Source organism: Lithobates pipiens, unplaced genomic scaffold (assembly GCF_037356315.1).
Source record: "Lithobates pipiens isolate NorthernLeopardFrog02 unplaced genomic scaffold, aLitPip1_a1.2 Scaffold_25, whole genome shotgun sequence".
In the NCBI taxonomy this organism is placed as follows: domain Eukaryota; kingdom Metazoa; phylum Chordata; class Amphibia; order Anura; family Ranidae; genus Lithobates; species Lithobates pipiens.
In genome coordinates, this window is record NW_027507787.1 from 50,368,997 (window position 1) to 50,392,528 (window position 23,532).

At 42.2% G+C, this 23,532-nt stretch overlaps 1 protein-coding gene across 2 annotated transcripts in view; it reads right to left on the reverse strand.

The window, feature by feature from the left end:
• Window positions 1-23,532, reverse strand: part of LRRC20 (leucine rich repeat containing 20) — a 464,508-nt gene that overhangs the window by 125,876 nt on the left and 315,100 nt on the right. For both annotated transcript variants that reach the window (XM_077454429.1, XM_077454430.1), the window contains one exon: window positions 12,994-13,161. In XM_077454429.1, coding sequence (XP_077310555.1) covers window positions 12,994-13,161 — 168 coding nt within the window. The remainder of the gene's footprint in view (window positions 1-12,993; window positions 13,162-23,532) is intronic.

The following is a 23,532-nucleotide window of genomic DNA, read 5'->3' on the forward strand; positions in this document are numbered from 1 at the left end:
CCGGTTAATTTTTTTCAATTTTCCCATAGCTATTTTTTATTTTTCTCTTACAGCTTTCAGAGTTTGTAAAAGACCCCCCCCCCCCCCCCCAAACCATTTATTTTCTGAAAGCACATTACCTGTAGAATAAAAATAAGTTGTAACTGATTTTTTAAGGCCCTGTGATATTTGAGCAAATGTTTATTAAAACAAAATATACAATTTACAAATATGGCAAAGTTTACAAAATTCCTGATAAATTCCTTTTAAATATAAAAGCTAAACCCGTTTTGAGTTAATAAATAAAAAAAATAGTAAATTTGAAATTGTGCCTTTTTGAAAAACAGTGAAAATCAAACATACGCAAACATTTCTCTAAAAAAAAGTTTTTACGTTTTTCAGTTACAGCTTTAAAGCACATGGTCAGTAGAATAAAAAAATGTTTATCGAATAAATAACTCTCAAATAATAAATATTTGTAAATTTCAAAAAAAGTTTGTAAAAGACCATACATTTTATGGAAGCACATGACCAGTAGCATGAAAAGAAGGTTCTACTGATTTTTAAGGCCAGGCAATATTTGTGCAAATGTTTATAAAATCGCTATTTCCACAAAAAAAAACACTAATTTGCCCCCTATTTGCATATAAACACACAATACATTACAAAACTCTTGCTAAATTCCTAAGAACTCATTCACATGTGGTGTACTAAAGCACATGCAGGGGTAGGGAGCTGAAGGTTACACTCTGCAGAGCTCAAGTAGGAGAGCTGATTGGAGTGAAGGGACACACCTCCTTTCACGCAACACACAGAAACTGAGCTGAAGCAGTCAATCACATGATCTGGTATTATATTTGCTATTTGCTATTCAAATGTGTGGTGCCAAAGAAGTCTCCAAAAAAAACATAATTTGACTGCAAGGTGTTCAGGTAATTTTTTTGCAACAGTTGGGTCAAAGTGCATGAAGAGACTGCGCTAATTGTTTTTTTGTTAATAAACTTTTATTGAAGGAAAGAAGCATACACAGTATAGGAAAACACACTGTTATCAGGAGAAAACAGCCACGTAATATATACATATTCCTTTTAGGTAGGCAATGAGGTACAGACGAGTATATCCCTCTTTCCAATATATAGGAAAAAAGACTATAACAGATTAGAAAAGAGAAAGGTTAGAAAAAGAGAAAAGCAAGAGTGCAGAGTGCTGAAGAGAAAGAGAGGGGAGTAGGGAGGGCAGGGGGGGGGGATGAAGGTGGCCTGTGAACCTGTCTTCTCAGAGGGCAACCTCAATACACATATGTCAAAAAGCAGTTGAGAATCATACAGGTTGAGACATAATATCCGCATAGGCAGTAGAATATTTAAAGGCGACCCAGCAGGCCCATATTTTGTGCGCTAAATCGGCCTTGTCACGCAGGGAGAGAGTCAAGTCTTCCATAGCATAAATATTGTCAATCTTAATTAGCCAATGTCGAAGCGTCTGGACCTTTCTCTGCTTCCAAAATTGTGGGATGAGTGTTTTAGCGGCATTAAGGAGATGAGGTGTGATAGAGTTTTTATATGAGCCTGCTGGTTCCCCCGAACAATGGAGCAAGACATACCATGGGTCATTAGGTACCTCCCAGCCCTGAATCTGGTGGATCCAATGCAAGACCGCCAGCCAAAATGGTCGGATCCTAGGACAGAACCACCAGATGTGGGCATGAGTAGCCTCTTCGCCACATTCCCTCCAACAAAGCGGCGAGACTTGGGGGAAGACCTTGTGTAAGGTCACGGGTGTGTAATGCCACCTGGTCAGTAATTTATAAGCCACCTCCGCCATTTTCGAGGAACCAGAGGCAGTATGCGCCATGTTGAGGACCGTAGATTTTTGGTGGGTGGTAAGTTCCTTATGGAGATCCATTTCCCAGTTATGTATAAAAGTAGGTGTGGTAGTAGACATCAAGGATAGTAGGGCATGATAAAAGTATGAAATGGGTTTCTCAATGGGTTGGTCCTCCGAGAAAGCGGTCTCCAAGGGGGTGAGGTTATTAGCAGTGTGCAAAGGCTTGGGCAGCGAGGATACAAAGGCTGCCAGTTGTTGATATTTCCAACGGTCCATAGAAGAGATATGTGAGTCCCCCATAATGGCAGGGAGTGGAAAAGTGCCAGATGGGCCAGCAACTTGACACAAGAGAGTTCTAGTCCCCAGGTGCCAGGAGGAGCGTGAGTACAGGTCGATGTTGCCAGGGGGGAAATAGTTGTGTCCAGACAGGGGTAGTAGTGGAGAATTATAGGCCCATCCCTGGGCTTTACACAAAGAGTCCCAAACCATAAGAGAAGAGCTTGTCAATGGTGACAAGTTGGCAGAGAAGGCTCTATATTTCCTTGGAATCCACATTTGTTTAGAGAGGTCGGTACCACTGAGTTCAGTTTCTAATGCAACCCACAATTTAGTACGAATGTTATACTTCCAGTCTGACAACCGGGCCAACACTATGGCGCGGAAATAGAGCCGGAAGTCTGGCATTGCTAGGCCCCCGTCGGACCTCGACCGTACGAGCAAGGACCTGGGGAGTCTAGGCTTCTTCCTGTTCCAGACATATCTATAAACCAACGAATTCAATAATGTGAAAAAACCAACCGGTATCCCAAATGGGATCATTTGAAACATGAAAAGCACCCTGGGTAGCAGATTCATTTTGACCAACCCAATTCTTCCCAACCATGAATGATTCAATTGTGACCATTTCTGGATATCAGACCTTATGGCGTTGAGGAGTGGCAGGAAATTTGCGCGGAAGAGGGCGAGTGGGTTGGGAGTCAGTTGAATACCGAGATACATCATATGCTGTGTCTGCCAGGTAAAGGGGAAACTTTGTTTCATATGGGATGTGGCGGTCGTGGGGACCGAAACGTTCAGTATTTCAGATTTGGCCATATTAATTTTAAAATTAGAAACCTTACCGTAAGCTGCAAATTCAGATATGAGATTGGGGAGGGTATTCAGGGGCTTTTGTATATAGAATAGGACATCGTCTGCGTATGCCGCGTATTTATGTTCCGTGTTCCCGACCGATATACCGTGTATGTTTGGGTTACGTCGAACGATGGAGAGAAAAGGCTCTAGGGAGATTGCAAAGAGGATTGGGGAGAGCGGGCAGCCCTGGCGCGTACCGTTATGTAGAGTGAAGGAGTCACTAAGCGTGCCGTTGATTCGTATTTGAGCCGTGGGATGGCAATACAGAGCCGCGATCTGAGACCGGAGGATAGGGCCGATGCCTAAATGAGACAACGTTGCCATAAGATACTCCCAGTCCACCCTGTCAAACGCTTTTTCAGCATCCGTAGACAATAACAGGGTGGGCTGGGAGAGCCGACATACGTGTGCCATCAGGGAGATGGTGCGCAGGGAGTTGTCACGTGCCTCCCTCCCTGGTATAAAACCCGTCTGGTCCCCCGATATCCATCTCGGGACCAGGGGGAGCAACCTATTCGCAATGGCTTTAGCATAAATTTTTGCGTTGATATTCAATAATGAGATGGGGCGATAACTCGCACAATCGGCCGGGTCCTTCCCTACCTTAGGAATTACAGTGATATGGGCATGCACAGTTTCCGGTCGGAGAGTCCCCCGGTTAACGTTACATTAGCATAATTGGTCAAGTGTGGGAATAGGATATCAGCATAAGAACGGTAGTAAGACACCGGAAAGCCATCAGGGCCTGGTGCCTTTCCATTCGCCATGCCCTTCAGAGCACTGAGCAACTCCACCGGGGTGAACTCCCCCTCTAAAGATGCAAGAGTCTCCGGAGGGAGCTGCGGGAGCTCAGCTTTGGCCAGGTATGCCTGGATGAGCGAACTCCGGATGTTGCCATCCATAGCCCCTTGGGTAGACACTATAAAGGCGTTGATAAAAATCCCTAAATTCTTTGGCAATGTGCGGGGTGTCATAAGCCATCGATCCTAGAGGGGTCTTAATTTTAGAGATGAAGGCAGCTGCCTTCCGCTGCCTCACAGAGTTAGCGAGCAACTTACTAGGTCTATCCCCCCATTCATAGAAACGCTGGGATACCAGTCGCGAACGTCTCTTATGTTCTAAATGTAATAGGGCTTTTAAGGCCTCCCGTTTTTCCGTCAGGGTATGGAAGAGGGCCAGAGTCTGGCTCCGCTTGTGTTGCTGTTCCAGCTTCCTAATATCCTGTATTAGGGCGTCCTGTCGTGCTGTCCATTCTCTCTTTTTCCTGGCGCCCAGTTCAATAAGTTTACCTCTAATAAAGGCTTTATGGGCCTCCCATAATGTACCGGGGGAAACTTCGGTGTCCGCATTGGTTTTAAAATAATCGTCTAGTTCCTCACCTATCATTTTTTTATCTATCTCCTCCAAAATCAGATTTTCATTCAATTTCCAATTAGCAGATTTAAGTGGGATTGACTGCACTTTTAGGGTGAGCGAAATCGGGGCATGGTCCGATAGGGGGGACGTTTCTATACGCGACCGCACTAGTAACGGCAGATGTCGGTGATCTATCAGGCACAAATCGATTCTAGAGTATGTCTGATGTACCGCCGAATAGTAGGTGAAATCCCGTTTGCGTGGGTGCATGATCCGCCAGGCATCCATCATCTGAGCCTCAGTAAGCCGTGCACGAATGAACCTCAGCTTGTTATGGGACAGGGTCGATCCCCCCCTGGAAGTGTCCAGGGTGGGTTCAAGTGCAATATTGAAGTCTCCTGCCAGGATCACGCACCCACGCGCAAAGTCTCGCAACAAAGTAAGCGTAGATGCAATAAAACCCGCCTGGTCTCTGTTGGGGGAATAAAGGGTAGCCAGGATACAGGTCATGCCACCCAGGGTGCCTCGCAGGAACAAAAAGCAGCCAGTTGGGTCACTAAGCATAGAATCCAGGGTGAACGCGGTGCCTCTACGAAACTCCACGGCCACTCTCTTAGCTTTAGAAATATCGGACAGGCTATAATACCACGTGGGGTATTTGGGGGAGTATAATTTGACCTGCGTCGTATGGGTGAGATGGGTTTCCTGAAGGAAAACCACATCTCCCCGTAGACAGCCCAGTTCCCTGTACAGGTTGTGTCTCTTTCCGGGGGCATGGAGACCCCGCACGTTAAAGGAAATAAGATTTACCGTAGCCATGGGGTCACAGATAGAGGAACCGCGCTCCGCTCAAACCTGATACAATAATATGGAGGTAGACAGGTCCACTCAGGAGGGAAGGGACAGTAATTGGGGGGGGGGGGTGGGAGGGGGAAGGGAAGCCAGTAGGGCGAGAAAGAACAGAAACAAAAGAGGGAGAAAAGGTGGAGCACCAGAGAGAAAGAAAAGTATAGACCAGCAATAACGCTGAGTGCACGCAGAAATCTGCGGTGCGGGGGCAGGGCTCCGGCCCGGGACGTCGCCCTCACGCCCGCCACCCCAAGTGGGGCAGGGGCACAAGGACGCCGCCCCAGCCGCCCCCCACCATGAAGGGGGGAGGTGGCAGTCGGCAATCGGGTGTCAACCACGCCATGGGGGTGAGGGATGCATCCCGAGCGCCCGGCGCCAGCACCTCAAATAACCTCAAAGCACCATAACATAAACATAGCAGTAAAAAGAGAAAAGCAAGGCAAAAGTCAAATAAACAGGCAATGTATGTAGGGCAGCCACTGGGAACCGAACTAGGAGATCAGTGGGCACATTATCGCATAGTCCCCCGAGCCCACCCGGGGGTTAGCTCAAGACAGGTCCCCATAATGTCCATAGGGCATCCCACTCAGAGCAGTCAAGCAGTCCTGCTCGCAAGTACGGGGCAGCAAATGAAAGGGCCGGGCAGTAAAGTCAAACAAAACAGGAAACTAAGAAAACATGCCCGGTGGAGAAAAAATAAGACTTTACCCAGGAGTCATAATTGCGGAGAACGATGAACCCCTCGCAGCCGGGGAGGAGAAGGCGTTGCAGCGAAAGCCCGTAGGGGATTCCCTCTACTGACGGTCCAGGGTGTCCCGTGGTATAGCTTGCGGTTTGCGGCCTACCCTCTGCCAACTGTTGTCCGAGCCGCCTGGCACTGGTGGGATGAGGTCTTGACATCCGGGGAGGTCCGGAACGTCGATATTGAGGTCCGCACAAAATTTCGCCAGGTCCTCAGGGAACCGGAGGGCCGAGGTTTTGCCGTTGACAGTAGCTAGGAGTGCCGCGGGGAAGCCCCATCTGTACCTTATGGACGCTGCTTGGAGGCGTTCAGTAAGCGGGCGCAAAGCCCTGCGTCTGTCCAAGGTCTCTTTCGCCAGGTCTGGGAAGAGGGTAAGTGAAGCGCCATCGAAGTCGAATGGCATAGCATCCCTGGCTTTCCGCATGATCATGTCCTTATCCGGGTAATGATGGGCTCTGCAAATAACATCGCGCGGAGCGTCCATAGCCATACTACGGGGACGGAGAGTCCTATGGACCCGGTCAATTTTAAGGGGCGCGTCCGCTGCCCGACCCAGGAGACTGTTAAAGATACCTCTGACCGATGGTAGTAGGTCCTCGTCTCCGGTCGCCTCCGGTAGGCCTCGGATCCGGATGTTATTGCGCCTGTTCCGGTTCTCTTGGTCCTCGATTCGATAAAGGGCTGTCCGGTGGGCAATCGCTAGCTGGCGGGTGGTCGACTGCAGGGACCGTATGGCAGTGGCATGTCGGTCCAATCGCTGTTCAGATTCCTCCACACGGGCCAGGACCTGCGACAAGTCAGAGCGTACCGCCGAGACCTCTTTCCTAATCACTTTCTCCAGATGTAACAACATGGAGGCCAGGTCCGTTTTTGTAGGAAGGTCGCTCACCGTGGGCACCGCTCTAGTAGGTGTAGACCGGGCGCCCTCATCTTCCGACTCGGCCGAGGATTCAGGTAAGCATGGTCTGCGCATCGGCCTGTCTGCAGAGGCGGAGTTAGTACCAAGCACTGCGCCATGTGGTGAGCGGCCTAGGCCATCCCGCTCATCTCCGTCTTCGGGTTCCGCGGACAAAAAAACGCTTGATCGTGCCCGCAGCGGCACCCTTCTTGGGCAGAGACTTCCCCGTCTTCCTCCCCATCATCAGGAAAGGTAGCTGTGAGAGTATCGGGGCAAAAAATATAAAATTGCCGTGCCAGCGCCGGAGCTCCCGGGAAACACGTCCGCTCTAGCACATCATCAAGCCACGCCCCGAGACTGCGCTAATTTAACGTTAATGAGAATGAGAGGCATTTTTAGAAAAAAAGACAATGAGCTAAAATATTTATTTAAAAAAATAAGAGCTGTTTGGTCACAGTAACAAAATTTTCAAAATCCTCTCAGGTAGGGAAGTATAAAGTGCAGTGCCCAAAAATCATTTATTATACAAACACCCCTACTTTACCACTTAAGGACCAAGCCTCTTTTTCAGATTTGGTGTTTACATGTTTAAAACATGTTTTTTGCTAGAAAATTACTTAGAACCCCCAAACATTTTATATATTTTTTTCTAACACCCTAGAGAATAAAATGGCGGTCATTGAAATACTTTTTTTCACACCGTATTTGCGCAGCGGTCTTACAAGCGCACTTTTTTTGGAAAAAATTCACTTTTTTGAATAAAAAATAAGACAACAGTAAAATTAGCCCAATTTTTTTTTATATTGTGAAAGATAATGGTACGCCGAGTAAATTGATACCCAACATGTCACGCTTCAAAATTGCGCCCGCTCGTGGTGTCAAACTTTTAGCCTCAAAAATCTCCATAAGCGACATTTAAAAAATTCTACAGGTTGCATTTTTTGCGTTACAGAGGAGCTCTAGCGCTAGAATTATTGTTCTCGCTCTACTGATCGCGGCGATACCTCATGTGTGGTTTGACCACCGTTTTCATATGTGGGCGCTACTCACGTATGCGCTAGCTTCTGTGCACAAGCTCGTCGTGACGGGGTGTTTTTAAAAACCTTTTTTTTTCTTATTTATTTTAATAGTTTTTTTTATTTTTACACTGTTTAAAAAAAAAATTTATCACTTTTATTCCTATTACAAGGAATGTAAACATCCCTTGTAATAGAAAAAAAGCATGACAGGTCCTCTTAAATATGAGATCTGGGGTCAAAAAGTCCTCAGATCTCATATTTGGACTAAAATGCAACAAAAAAAAAAAAGAAAAAATGACATTTAAAAAAAATATACCTTTAAGAGGTATGGGCAGAAGTGATATTTTGACGTCGCTTCTACCCTCCTATGGCATAGAGACGAGTGGGGGCCATCTTAGCCTCACTCGTCTCCATACCCAGCTAGCGAAAGGACCAGATTGCCTCCGGCGCTACCAACGGCTCCGGTAAGCGGCGCAAGGTGCGGGAGGGCGGCGGGAGGCACCTCTCCCGCCGCCGATAGCGGTGATCTCATGGTGAATCTGCCGCGGAGACCAACGTTATCGTACAGACGACCGGCGCCTGAAGAGATGGATATATGGAGTATATATGGAGATAGGACGTACATCGTCGTGCGCTGGTCGGTAAGTGGTTAACAAATGCATCAACAGTGATAAAATGAATAAATATAATGCATGAAATATACTGTAAATTTAAATATCCTAAAAGTTAATAAATTCATATAAAAAGATATATCAATGTGAAGTCCATAAATAAATTAAAATTCCACCAATTAATATGAAACAACTACCATCTAGTTCACAGAGTGATGAAGAATATAATTGCTACAGCTCCCGCAGTGTGCACAGCCTGAAACCAACACCCACACTTCACACTCACCAGAGAAAAAGGCTGCCTGGAATATAGCAGCAAAAATGCTTTCTCAAACAGCCCAATAATTTCAACTTCAAAAGACTGTTATCGATCACTTTAAAACACCAACCTCCTAGGTACGAAATCACCATCTGAGACAGAGATCACAGCTACTGACAGTCAGGAGATCAGATGATCTGGCAGTAAGTGCACAAATTATAGAGGTAAGTATTGGATTGACTGTTCCATTGTTCAACTTTGGGATGTGTCCTGGATCCAAGGGACAACAGAATCCAGGCAATCCCTGGATTGCTGAAGAGTGATGGCTGGCTAGTCGTGTCTATAACCTGAGAGAAGAACTTCTGAAAAGGCATGTTCTAACCAGAAACTCTGTCAGGTCTTGCTGCAGTAGGATTAGAAAAAAAACAGACCACCAGGGAGCTCCCCTCTTAAAATGATTCAAAAGGCACACTGTTTTTTTGTGAATTAATGTATTGTAAAACAAGCCAACACATTGAGATCTTCAAACCCTTCATCAGGGATTGCCTCCAACAATCTACCCAGCAGAGAAACAACCACAACAATCTACTCTGCTGGGATGAAGGATAAATGAAATGTTATTCATGTGCCCACCAAAAAAAGCTGAAAAGTATACAGTTTTATTTATCCACAATAAAAATCAGTCACGACATATGTCCATAAATATATGTCACATACATATGTCCTCAAACAAGGCTGAGGATATCCATGCTCTTGGAAGTACTTGAAAGCATGCTGAGTCCTCTACATGTTTCAAGGCGAGAACCGCTTCCTCAGGAGGAATTACATACAAATCATAGATGATAAAGCAGCACAATATCATTTCAATATCACAAACTGTCCTATAAAAAAATGTAAAGAGGAAGGTATTGAATATTGTAGCGCTTAATCAGGTAGAGCAGACAAACAGGCACAGCCAGGAGAAGGGATGCCCTAAGGCACTTCTCCATGGCGAGTGGGGGGGGGGAATCTATCACACATAACCGAAGTGTGCTGAAAATAGAATGACAGATTTCCATAGTACAGCTGACTAAGCTAATTAGTGTGAATTTTTTTTGTGATGTGATTCTCATGAATCATTCTAGAAGGGGGAGCCCCCTGGTGGTCTGCTTTTACTAATCCTACTGCAACAAGACCTGACAGAGTCGCTGGTTGGTATGAAGAACATTTTTTCATGAAGTTCTTCTTTCAGCTTACAGACACAACTAGCTGGCCATCACTCTGCAGCAATCAAGGGAGACCCTTAACCATTCCCAGAAGATCATCAATCCAAAGTCCCAGCTGGGACCGTACAATATTCCAACCAATCAGAAACTGCAGACAGCGATGGGATTTCCCTCAGGTTCATTACCAGTTGTATTGATGAGGATTTAAAAATAATTCTGGGATCCCTTGGATCCAGCACACATCCAGAAGTTGAGCAATGGAATACTCAATCCAACACTTTCTTTTACGGTCTGTGCACTTACTGCTAGACCATCTGCTCTCCTGACTGCCAGTGGCTGCAGTCATTGTATCTCTGCCTCAGATGGTGGTGTCTTATCTAGGAGGTCGGTGTCTTAAAGGGACCAGTACCAGTCTTAACATGTGGAACTTACCTGGACTATTTGATAAAGCATTTCTGCTGCTATATACCAGGCAGCTATTTCTCTGGTGAGTGCAGAGTGGTGTCAGGCTGTGTACACTGTGGGAGCCATTGTATTCTTTATCACTCTATGGACTAGATAGTGGAAATTTCATATCAATTGGTGGAATTATTTGTTTATTTATGGACTTCACATTTATACAGTATATTATTTTGCATTAATGTATTCACTTTCATGATTTAAATACTTTTTCCATACATGATATTTATTTATTTATTAATTTTATCACTTTTGATACACTTAATAGGTGTGTTTATATAATAAGTGGTTTTTAGGCGCTGCACTTTATAGTCACTTACCTGAGAGGATTTTGAATATTGACGCCTTTGCTAGCTGTCTGTGGATTCCATTTGGTGCCGACTTCAGTAACAATAGACATGTTTATAGATAACCAAAGACAGTATTTCACAAGAAGAACCTTATACCAGTTGTTAAGCATGGTGTACAAATATTACAGTTCGGGGTTGATTTGTTGTGGCAGTGCCTTGGCACTACACAGTCATGAGTCAATATACATTCAACATCATATCAAAGTTTGCTTAAACAGGAACTTAACTCGCTCAATAAACATTTACTATTTAAAATCATTATGCTGTTAGCATTAGTAAATAGACAAGAAAGTATATTACATCTACTTGTTTTAACCAGTTCCATACTGGGCCGTTATTGGAACTTTTTGTTTACAAGTTTAAATCAATATTATTTTGCTTGGAAATTACTTAAAACCCCAAACATTATATGTTTTTTTTTAGCAGAGACTCTAGGGAATAAAATGGGGGTCGTTGTCACACACATTTTTTTTTGGGGGGGGGGACTGTTTCATGAATTAAAAAAAAACAACAGTTAAGTTAGCCCAATTATTTTGTATAATGTGAAAGATGATGTTATACAGAGTAAATAGATACCTAACATGTTACGCTTTAAAGTGTTGCTTTTGCTCTAACGCGCATGGCGATACCTCACATGTGTGATTTGAATGCAGTTTACATATGTGGGCGCGACTTACGTCAGCGTTTGCTTCTGTGCACGAGCACGCGGGGACGGGGGTGCTTTAATTTTTTTTTATCGTTTATTTTCCTTTTTTGTTCACACTTTCTCAAAAAAAAAAATTTTTGATCACTTTTATTCTTATTACAAGGAATGTAAACATCACTTGTAATAGGAATAATGTGTGACAGGTCCTCTTTAAGGAGAGATGTGGGGTCTGTTTAAACTGTACACACCACTTGTATATGCGTGGCTGCATAATACAAGTACATTAATTGTCTAAACTTAATTAAAAAAAATAAAAATAAATCAGACTTACCCATTTAGAACTCAAAACAATGCAATACTTGTTTCTTTTTTCTTTCTTTTCAGTCTTTGAATAACACTAATCATATCTCCCCCGGATTCATAAATGAATGAATTTATTTTTATCTGGTCATTCTATTTATAACTTCTCTTTTTTATGGCCCCATTCACATGGGTGCAGAAACCAATAGAGTGTGAATGATGTGTTTTTTTATATGCTTGGTGTCACCTGGAGCTGTGTGCATGCAGCCTATGTAAATGAATGCAGATGCAGCAGCTGTACAAACTCACCCGCAAAGCTGAGTTTGACAGGCGTGCAAGGGTGAGTGTGCACTGTCTGCATTTGAATGCACACTGAACGTGTGCACACTGTCTGCAATTGGAGTGTAAACTCTTCCAAATAAATTTTTGACCTGGCCGTTTAATCTATGAATTTTCTATTTTATAAAAGCCAAAGACTGCTATACAGTGACCATTCACAGACAATCATAAAGCACGTTTTACTGGCTGTCCCACAATAAACTGCTGGAATTTGATATTCGTTTGCTCTGCAATTCTATGTACAGAATTGCACAGCATCAAATCAGACCACTAGCTTTTAAAACAATATTTAAAAAAAGCATTCAGCACAGCAAGACACTGTTGTCTTTGGTGACGGGGAAACCCAAACTCATGGGTTCCAAAAATATTTTGATTGCTAAAGCCAAATTGAAAACTATATGTATTTATTATACAAATATGCAGTTAGACCTGCATGCAGGGAGAGCATTCCATTTTCCATTTTATTGGTTTTTATCATTATTTTCCTGATCATATTCCTGAAGCACTTTTTTTTTATTACAGACATTTATATTGCACTGCCAATTTATGCATTACATACTGTAGATTGACGTATGTCTCTGCCCTTAAAGAGCTTAAATTCCATGATCTCTATCTCACATGCATACATACATGTAAATCCATGCGAGGGCCAACTTGCTAACAACTAAGCCACACTGCTTATTATCTCCCGTGGCTTTTATGTTTTATTCATATATCTTAGATTTGTAAAATTGCAAATAAGTAGAGAGGTTTTAAAAAGATTAGGAGAATTTTCAAGTTCTAAAAGTATACACTTTAGTTCTGTGGTTTCCACACAGCCTCATTATGAAACAAAGTTAAATTACTATGTTTAGTCTTCTTTTTTATGGAAATAAATAAAAAAATAATAAAAAAATAATTGTTTCTTATAGAGCCTCAAAGTTGTGCACAAATGAATGTGGAGACATGAGTTCAAAATACTGCTGTTTTCTTCTTCTTCTTTTTTTTTGCTTCAGCTATAACAGTCAACTTGTCACTTACCTTTGATCTGATTGCCTTCTAAGTTGATGCTCTCCATGGATTGTATTCTTGTTAGCTCTTCTGGGAATACCTCAAACTTGTTTTTAGATAAGTTTATTGTTTTCAGATTGGATAGGAGACCAACTTCAACAGGGAGATTTTCAAGCTGATTTCCTTGCAGATCCAGTTCTACAACATCAAGAGGCTGGTTTTATTATGCTTGTTTATAACAAACATTATATTACACAGATTACAATTTGAAAAATCTATCTATGCTTCTGTATGTAGTAATGATTACAGCTGTGGAAGCATCAATAGTATTTCCAATTTGGAGTCCCATTTGAGAAATCCTCAGTATATATTTGCTATGTGTTCCCATTCAAACAGCATGCCTAGAAAATGTTTTTTTTTTAAAAACATTTCTTACCTTTTAGAAGTTTCTTAAGAGGTGTCATGGATGAAAAACACATTATTTTAAGCCATGTTACTGTGAGCCTGTCCCAAGTCTGTCCTCATAAACATACAATGCAGGAAGCCCAGCCTCTACACTTTAACCCTTTGTTAGGACAGTACTCAAATCTAGTTACAACTGATAATGAAAATCTGCCTTAACAGTACAGACAGGGGGTTAATTATGGCAAACACAGCTGCCCTGCCCCTTCATAAGCAAAGAAAAAGCCTGCAGATTTTTTCAATTGCCGGAGGGTCCAGAAACTAAAAAAAAGGTAAGTTGCAGTTTTTAAATATTCTTTAAGTGAAGCCATGTGAATGGGGACATGTAACAAATGTACAGTAGGTGATATCCCAATTTGGCTGTAAAATTGATATACATTTTAAGCTTGATTATTAGCAATACTCTGTTAGCATTATCAGAGTTCTTTAACCACTTACCCACTGGGCACTTATACCCCCTTCCTAACCAGACCAATTTTCAGCTTTCAGTGCTCTCACATTTTGATTGACAATTACTCAGTCATGCAACACTGTACCTATATGAAATTGTTGCCCTTTTTTTCACACAAATAGAGCTTTCTTTTGGTGATATTTAATCACCACCGGGTTTTTTTTGCTATAAATTAAAAAAGACGCATTTTCTTTGTTTGTGTTATAAAATTTTGCAAATTGGTAATTCTTCTTTCATACATTTTGGCCAAAATATATACTACTACATATCTTTAGTAAAAACAACCAAAATCAGTGTATATTATTTGGTCTGTGTGAAAGTTATAAGCTATGGTGCCAATAACTGAAAATTGATCATATCTGATGTACTGGTGGCCTATCTCATTTCTTGATACACTAACAAGCCAGGAAAGTACAAAAACCCCACAAATGACCCCTTTTTGAAAAGTAGACACTACAAGGTATATTAGTAAGAGGCATGGTGAGTTTTTTTAAGTTGTCATTTTAATCCCACAATTCTTTGTAAAATTAAGATTTTTTTTCCTCACAAAATTGTCATATTAACTAATTCCCGACCGGCGCGCGTTGATGTACGTCGGCAGAATGGCACGGGCAGGCATATAGGCGTACAGGTACGTCCAATCTTTAATGCCGCACAGCCACCGCGAGTGTGCCGCCGGCAGTGCGCTCGCGTGTCAGTCGGGACCCCTGTGAGTCCGGTCACGGATCCCGCGAACTCGATCCCCGCGGGCATACCCGCGATCGTCTAACAGGGCGGCTGAAAGGAGAAATACCGTTGTAAACAGCATTTCCCCATTCTGCCTAGCAACTAGTGACACTGATCTCTGCTCCATGTAATTGGAGCAGAGATCAGTGTTCACTAAATGAAAGCCCAGCCCCCCACAGTTAGTAACACACCCCTAGGAACACTTAACCCCTACACTGCCACCCACTGGTTAACCCCTTCACTGCCAGTGTCATTTACACAGGAATCACTGCATTTATATAGCAGTGATTGCTGTATAAATGACAATGGTCCCAAAAATGTGTCGAAAATGTTCGATGTGTCCGCCATAATGTTGCAGTAAACAATAAAAATCGCTGATCACCACCATTACTAGTAAAAAAAAAAATTATTAATAAAAATGCCATAAAACTATCCACTATTTTGTAAACGCTATAACTTTTGTGCAAACCAATCAATAATCGCTTATTGCGATTTTTTTTACCAAAAATATGTAGAAGAATACGTATCGGCCTAAACTGAGGGAAAAACATGTTATTTTTTTTTTATATTTTTGGGGGATATTTATTATAACAAAAAGTAAAAAATAATGCATTTTTTTCAAAATTGTCCCTCTATTTTTGTTTATAGCGCAAAAAATAAAAACTGCAGAGGTGATCAAACACCACCAAAAGAAATCTCTATTTGTGGGAAAAAAAGGACGTCAATTTTGTTTGGGAGCCACGTCGCATGACCGGGCAATTGTCAGTTAAAGCGACGCAGTGCCGAATCGCAAAAAGTGGTCTGGTCTTTGACCAGCAAAATGGTCCAGGGCTGAAGTGGTTAACCACTTGCTGACCAACTGCCGCAGTAATACTGTGGCAGGGTGGCTCTACTGCACGAATTGCTGTACCAGTACTACGCTTCGTTTAATGGATACAGCGAGCTCGATGTCAGCCGGCCATCCGCAATCGCTCCACAGAGAGGCAGAACGGGGATCTGCCAATGTAAACCAATCAGATCCCCGTTCTGTCAGGGGAGTACAGTGTGATTGTCTGTTCCTAGTGATTAGGAACAGTGATCTCTCTGTACTCCCAGTCAGTCCACTCCCTCCACAGTTAGAAAAACCTCCCTAGAACACACTTAACCCCTTGATAACCCCCTAGTGTTAACCCCTTCCCTGCCAGTGTCAGTTTATAGAGTAATCAGGGCATTTTTATAAACTTATTGCTGTATAAATGTCACTGGTCCCAAAAAAGTGTCAAAAGTGTCTGATTTGTCCGCCGCAATGTCGCAGTCCCACTAAAAATCACTGATCACGTCACTACTAGTTAAAAAAAACGAATAATAGTAAAAATGCCACAAATCTATCCCCCTATTTGTGGACACTATAACTGTGGTGCAAACCAATCAATATACGCTTAATGCAATTTTTTTTACCAAAAATATGTAGCAGAATATATATTGGCCTAAACTGAAATTCGTTTTTTTTACATTTTTTGGTTATTTATTATAGCAAAAAGTATAAAATATCGTTTTTTTTTCAAAATTGTCAGTCTTTTTTTGTTTACAATGCAAAAAATAAAATACCACCAAAAGAAAGCTTCATTTGTGGGGAAAAAAAGGATATCAATTTTGTTTGGGCACATCGTTGCACGACCGCAGAATTGTAAGTTAAAGCGACGCAGTGTCATATCGCAAAAAAAAATGGCCTGGTCATTAAGGGAGTAAATACCTTCCAGGACTGAAGTGGTTAACAGGTTATTTCTCTCACATGGCATATGCACTCTTGTAACTACACCCCAAAATATTCTGCTACTCCTGATTATGGCAACACCACATGTGAGACTTTTTTACAGCCAGGCCACATACAGAGGCCCAACATGTAGGGAACATCATCAGGTGTTCTAGGAGCATAAACTACACATTTAATTCCTGACTATGAACAGTATCTCACAAAAGTGAGTACACCCCTCACATTTTTGTAAATATTTTATTATATCTTTTCATGTGAAGAAATGGCACTTTGCTACAATGTTAAGTAGTGCATGTACAGCTTGTATACCAGTGTAAATTTTCTGTCCCCTCAAAACAACTCAACATACAGCCATTAATGTCTAGACGGCTGGCAAGAAAAGTGAGTACACCCCTAAGTGAAATTAAGTTTCAGGGTCTTTTTCAATGTTCTTATAGCCTAGGCCATCTTTATGTAGAGCAACAATTCTTTTTTTCAGATTCTCAGAGAGTTCTTTGCCATGTTGAACTTCCAGTTACCAGAATTAGAGAGTGAGAGTGATAACACCAAATGTAACACACCTGCGTCCCATTCACACTGGAAACCTTGTAACACTAATGAGTCACATGACACCGGGGATGGAAAATGGATAATTGGGCCCAATTTGGACATTTTCACTTAGGGGTGTACTCACTTTTGTTGCCAGGGGTTTAGACATTATGGCTGTGTGTTGAGTTATTTTGAGGGGACAGCAAATGTACACTGTTATACACGCTGTACACTCACTACTTTACATTGTAGCAACGTGTTTTCATTTCTTCAGTGTTGTCACATGAAAAGATATAATAAAATATTTACAAAAATGTGAGGGGTGTACTTATGTTTGTGAGATACTGTATATATATATATATATATATATATATATATATATATATATATATATATATATATACACATACCCGGCTTCTGTGTAATGAACAAATTTAATGTTGCACACAAACTGCAGAATAAGAAAAACAAACTTTACATTGACGTTACACAACTGTACACATTTTTAAAAAGCAGAAAAAAAAAATAAACATTCTGAAAAGAGGTGAACTATCACTGTTCCCATAACTGGAATGTAAGAATGTTAACAAGTCCACAGGGCTGAGGCTGTTTTTTTTTTTTACAAACTATGTTCCTTTCAGCTGAGATGAGTCACTCTGATGGTGTGGAGGTGCATGTGATCCATAATTAATTTTTTTCTAGTTTTTGTCAAGGATATTCCTCTTGGTTACTCTTCCACCAATTCAAGGGATTTCCCCACTTAGTAAGGGCTTTCCCTGCAAAATAAGCATCTTTTACTTGAGTTATTAATATCCAACACACATTGCCTCTCTTTAGTCTCTACTAGGGATGGGCTTTATATTTGGGTCGAACATGAGTTTGACTCGAACATTGGCTGTTCCCCGAATAGCGATCAATTTGGGGTGTTCGTGGCAAATTCAAAAGCCTCGGAACACCCTTTAAAAGTCTATGGGAGAAATCAAAAGTGCTAATTTTAAAAGGTTAATATGCAAGTTATTGTCATAAAAAGTGTTTGGGGACCTGGGTCCTGCCCCAGGGCACATGTATCAATGCAAAAAAAAAGTTTTAAAAATGGACGTTTTTTTCGGGAACAGTGATTTTAACCACTTCAGCCCCGAACCAATTGTCAGCCTAAGGACCAGAGGTCTTTTTACAATTTCGCACTGCACTGCTTTAACTGGTAATTGAGCGGTCATGCAATGTTGTACCCAAACAAAATTTGCGTCCTTTTCTTCCCACAAATAGAGCTTTCTTTTGATGGTATTTGATTGCCTCTGCGATATTTATTTTTTACGATATAAAAGGAAAAAGACTGAAAATTTAAAAAAAAAAAGATATTTTCTAATTTTTGTTATAAGAAAAATTGAATGAACTAAATTTTAGTCATACATTTAGGGCAAAATTTATTCAGCCACATGTCTTTAGTAAAAAAAATGTCAATAAGCGTATATTTATTGGTTTGCGCAAAAGTTATAGCGTCTACAAACTAGAGTACATTTTCTGGAATTTACACAGCTTTTAATTTATGACTGCCTATCTCATTTCTTGAGGTGCTAAAATGGCAGGGAGTACAACCCCCCCCCCCCCAAATGACCCCATTTTGGAAAGTAGACACCTCAAGGAAATTGCTGAGGGGCATGTTGAGCCCATTGAATATTTTTTTTTGTCCCAAGTGATTGAATAATGACACACAAAAAAAAAAGTTTACAAAAAGTTGTCACTAAATGATATATTGCTCACACATACCATAGTTATATGTGGAATTGCACCCCAAAATATATTCTGCTGCTTCTCCTGAGTACGGGGATACCACATATGTGGGACTTTTTGGAAGTCTAGCCGCGTACGGCACCCCGAAAACCAATCACCGCCTTCAGGATTTCTAAGGGTGCAAATTTTTGATTTCACGCCTCACTACCTATCACAGTTTCGAAGGCCATAAAATGCCAAAATAACACAAAACCCCCCCAAATGACCCCATTTTGGAAAGTAGACACCCCAAGGAAATTGCTGAGGGGCATGTTGAGCCCATTCAATATTTTTTTTTTGTCCCAAGTGATTGAATAATGACAGACAAAAAAAAAAGTTTACAAAAAGTTGTCACTAAATGATATATTGCTCACACATACCATAGTTATATGTGGAATTGCACCCCAAAATATATTCTGCTGCTTCTCCTGAGTACGGGGATACTACATATGTGGGACTTTTTGGGAGTCTAGCCGCGTACGGCACCCCGAAAACCAATCACCGCCTTCAGGATTTCTAAGGGTGCAAATTTTTGATTTCACTCCTCACTACCTATCACAGTTTCGAAGGCCATAAAATGCCAAAATAGCACAAACCCCCCCAAATGATCCCATTTTGGAAAGTAGACACCCCAAGCTATTTACTAAGAGGCATGTTGAGTCCATGAAATATTTTATATTTTGCCACAAGTTGCAGGAATATTAAAACATTTTTTTTTTTTGCACAAAGTTGTCACTAAATGATATATTGCTCACACATGCTATGGGCATAAGTGAAATTACACCCCAAAATATATTCTGCTGCTTCTCCTGAGTACGGGGATACCACATGTGGGGGACTTTTTGGGAGCCTAGCCACGTACGGGACCCCGAAAACCAAGCACTGCCTTCAGGATTTAAATATAAAACGCTACCAAAAAAAACTGTTAGCGATCGCAGGGATCAGGCCTGACTCTGCGAACGCTGCAGTTATGTGTTTAGTGTTTTGTAAGTGACAGTGATCGATCGATACTGCACTTGGGTGGGCTGGGCGGAGGGGCAAAACGCAGGTGCTAGCAGGTATCTGGGCTGATCCCACTAACAATGCGTTTTTTTGGAACCCTAAACTGCTGGGTACACTAGTATAGATCTGATCAGATCAGATATTGATCTGTTCAGATTCTATACCACTACGGGAGGTTTATGCTTTGTGCGTGGGTGTTAGCGGTACTGGCACTAACCTAGCGCTGCCTGGGGCGACGCAGACCCTGACCCTAAAACCTAATTGATATCACCCGCCGGGTGATCAGGGGGTTAAACCTTTATTGGGTAATAAATGGTGGGTGCCCTGATGCTATAAAAAGCAAACTAACTAAACAGAGTCACCCGTAACACTTATACGTGATCACTGGTGAAAGGGTTAACTAGGGGCAATCAGGGGGTTAAAATCTTGTATGCCTATGTGTACCTACATTTCAGTGTAGTGTTAGTGCACTTACTTTCTCTGTTCTCCTCGCAGTCCGGTCAAAAAGACCGCCTGAGGAGAATGACATCACTTCCTCTCTGCCTGTGTTTACACTATACAGGCGGGGGAAGCTTTTCATTCGCCAGGAGCGATCAAGAGGGGATGGCCAGAAACCAACGGCCATCCCCTCACTGAAGCGAAACGGACCGCCGCATCCAGCGGGAGGGGGTCTGATCAGACCCCCCACCCGCTGGAAGGCAAGCACGTACTTCTATGTGCTTGTGCCTGTCGGTGCCATTCTGCCAACGTACATTGCCATGCGGCGGTCCTTAAGTGGTTAATAATGCTTAAAGTGAAACAATAATAATTGTAATATTCCTTTAATTTTTGCACCTGGGGGTGTCTATAATATGCCTGTAAAGTTGCGCATGTTTCCCGCATTTAGAACAGTCTGACAGAAAAATTACATTTCTAAAGGAAGAAAAGTAATTTAAAACTACTCGTGGCTATAATGAATTGTCGGTCCCGGCAATAAACATAAAAGTTCATTGATAAAAACAGCAGGGGAACCCCGAACCAAAATTTTAAAAGAAAAATGTTTGGGGACCCCCCAAATTGCATACTAGGCCCTTCAGGTCTAGTATGAATATTAAGGGGAACCCCGAAACCAATTTTTTTTTAAAAATGGCGTGGGAGTCATCCTCAAAATCCATATCAGATTTTAAGGGGAAACCCACGCCAAAATTTAGAAAAAATGGTGTGGGGTCCCCCCAAACATCCATAGCAGACCCTTATTCGAGCATGCAACCTGGCAGGTCGCAGGAAAAGGGGGGGGATGAGAGAGCATCCCCCTGAACCGTACCAGGCAACATGACCTCAAAATTGGGAGGGTGCTTTGGGGTAGCCCCAACAAAACAACTTGTCCCCATGTTGATGGGGAGAGGGGGGCCTCATCTCCACAACCTTTGTCCAGTGATTGAGGGGGTCTGCAGGCAGCGAGCTTATTGGAATCTGGAAGCCCTCTTTAACAAGTGGACCCCAAGATCACACCCCCCGCCCCCCGTCTTTTTTGATCCCATTGATTTAAAAAAAAAACACTATTGTAAAAATGCTGAACAATTATGAAAAACTCACTGCAAAGCTACTGGTGTTTTTATAACATTATTATAACGTCCAGTGTTCATGAGGCCTAATAGTGCCCATTCCAAAAAGGGTATAAAAGCTATGCTGGCAAGCACTTTACATTTTCCATCTGCTGTGTGGAGAAAAAATATATTGTAAAGCCGTGTACACACGGGCGGACTGTCTGGCCAACTAAGTCCGTCAGACAATCCGACGGACAGTCCGTCCTACTTTTGAATAAACGGACTTGACCACACACGATGAACAGACAGTCCGTTGAAAGCTTGTACGACGGGACTAGAAATACGACGTCCAATACACTGCAATGCAATCTTCGGCCGTGTAAATCCTTTCTGAGCATGCGCCATACTTAGTCCGTCCAACTTGCCTACTCACGAGCGGACTGTCCGCTGAAACCAAAGTTGGACGGACAATATTACGGAAATTCCGAAAGACTTAGTCCGCCAGACTGTCCGCTGAAAAAGTCTGCTGAAGCCCACACACGAGCGGACTGTCCGCTGAAATGTGTTTCAGCGGACTAAGTTGGACAGTCTGCCCGTGTGTACGCGGCTTAAGGTGTAATTTGTTCTCTCTCAGAAATAGTGGACAGTCTTTATAAGCTTAAAAAAGTGTGTATCAAAACTGTAAGAGGCGTCCTTCCTCACTCTATAAAAAAGGGAGTACCGTATTTGCCGGCATATAAGACGACTGGGCGTATAAGACGACCCCCTATTTTTCCAGTGAAAACTTACGATTTGGGCTATACTCGCCGTATAAGACTACCCCCTTCCGAGGCAACTCCATTAAAAAAAAAAAATCAGACTTAACATCAGATTTGATTTAAACACGGTCATTTTAATAAACCATCAGAAACATAAAAAAAATAAATATCAGAATTAACATCAGATTTGATTAAAACACGGTAATTTTAATGTAAATGGTTGACTTTCTGGTACTTAAAATCCTTCAAAATCCTCTTCATGTTCATCCTCTGACATCATAAGTTCATCAATGACATATTGTGGTACATTTGTAAGACAATCATCATATGGATCCAATTCCACATCAGATGGTGTGGCTTCAGCTTCGGCTTCCTCTTCATCTTGCCACAAGTCATCATCCTCCATACCATCCAATGAATTTGATATGCCACACTTCTTGAAAGACTTGATGACTTTTTCTGCATCAATATCATTCCAGGCTTTTATGACAAAGGTGCACAAAACATCCAACTGTGGAGCACCCATGTTTCCTCCTTTTGTGAATGACTTTTCGCCGCTAACCATCCACTCATTCCACTGTTCGCGAATACGATCTTTAAATGGCTTGTTTAGGCACACATCCAGTGGCTGTACCAATGATGTCAATCCTCCAGGAATAACCGCTGCATCAGTGTTTATTCTTTTAAGCCTTTCCTTTGTGCTGGGAGTTAAATGAGCCCTGAACATATCGCACACCAGTAGGCTACGTTCTCAACGAAGTCCACCTGGTCGTCTACTCCATACATATTCAAGCCATAGCTTTACCCCTTCTTCATCCATCCAGCCTTTTTCATTCACATGTACAAAAACTCCAACAGGAACTTCGGCATTGTTTTTCTTTTGAAAATAATCATGGGTCTTAGTTTGGCACCATCAGCTGTACATGGTAGTACCACAGTAAAACTGGACTTCTCATGTCCTGTTGTTTTAATTAACACAGTTTTGGCACCTTTTGAATTGACTGTTTTATTTCCAACCATGTCGAAATTCATAGGAGCTTCATCCATATTTCCGATCTGACTTAACGCATAGCCATGTATCTTGCGCAGTTCTATTACATATCGATGGAAATTACTTATTTGCCGTCAAGACCTGCAGGTAATTTTTGTGCAATTTTGGTCTTTTGCCTCAGTACCAGACCATGCCTTTCCAAGAACCTAGAACACCAGGATATAGTGGCCTTAAATCCTTTGCTGTGATCTGGGTTAGATTTGGCCCACTGAAGTGAAAAAATCCGTATGCTGTTTCGTGTCACTACAAAACCATTGTGACGATGCTCATGCACCATGTCTGCTACATGCTTCTCGAGCCTCTTCTTAATGCACACTTAGCCCTTGGCATACTCTTTAATGCATCTTCCTTTGCTTTCCAGTCTCGGACCATCTTTTCTGTTACTCCATATTGTCTTGCAGCAGCGCAGTTATTATTTTCCTTGGCAAAGTTTACAACCTTGAGCTTGAAACTGGCTTCATGTTTCCTTCTCCTTGCTGGAGCCACGCTGAGGCCCTGTCTATCAGCCATTTCACACAACAGGGAATCTGAAATCTGTCAGG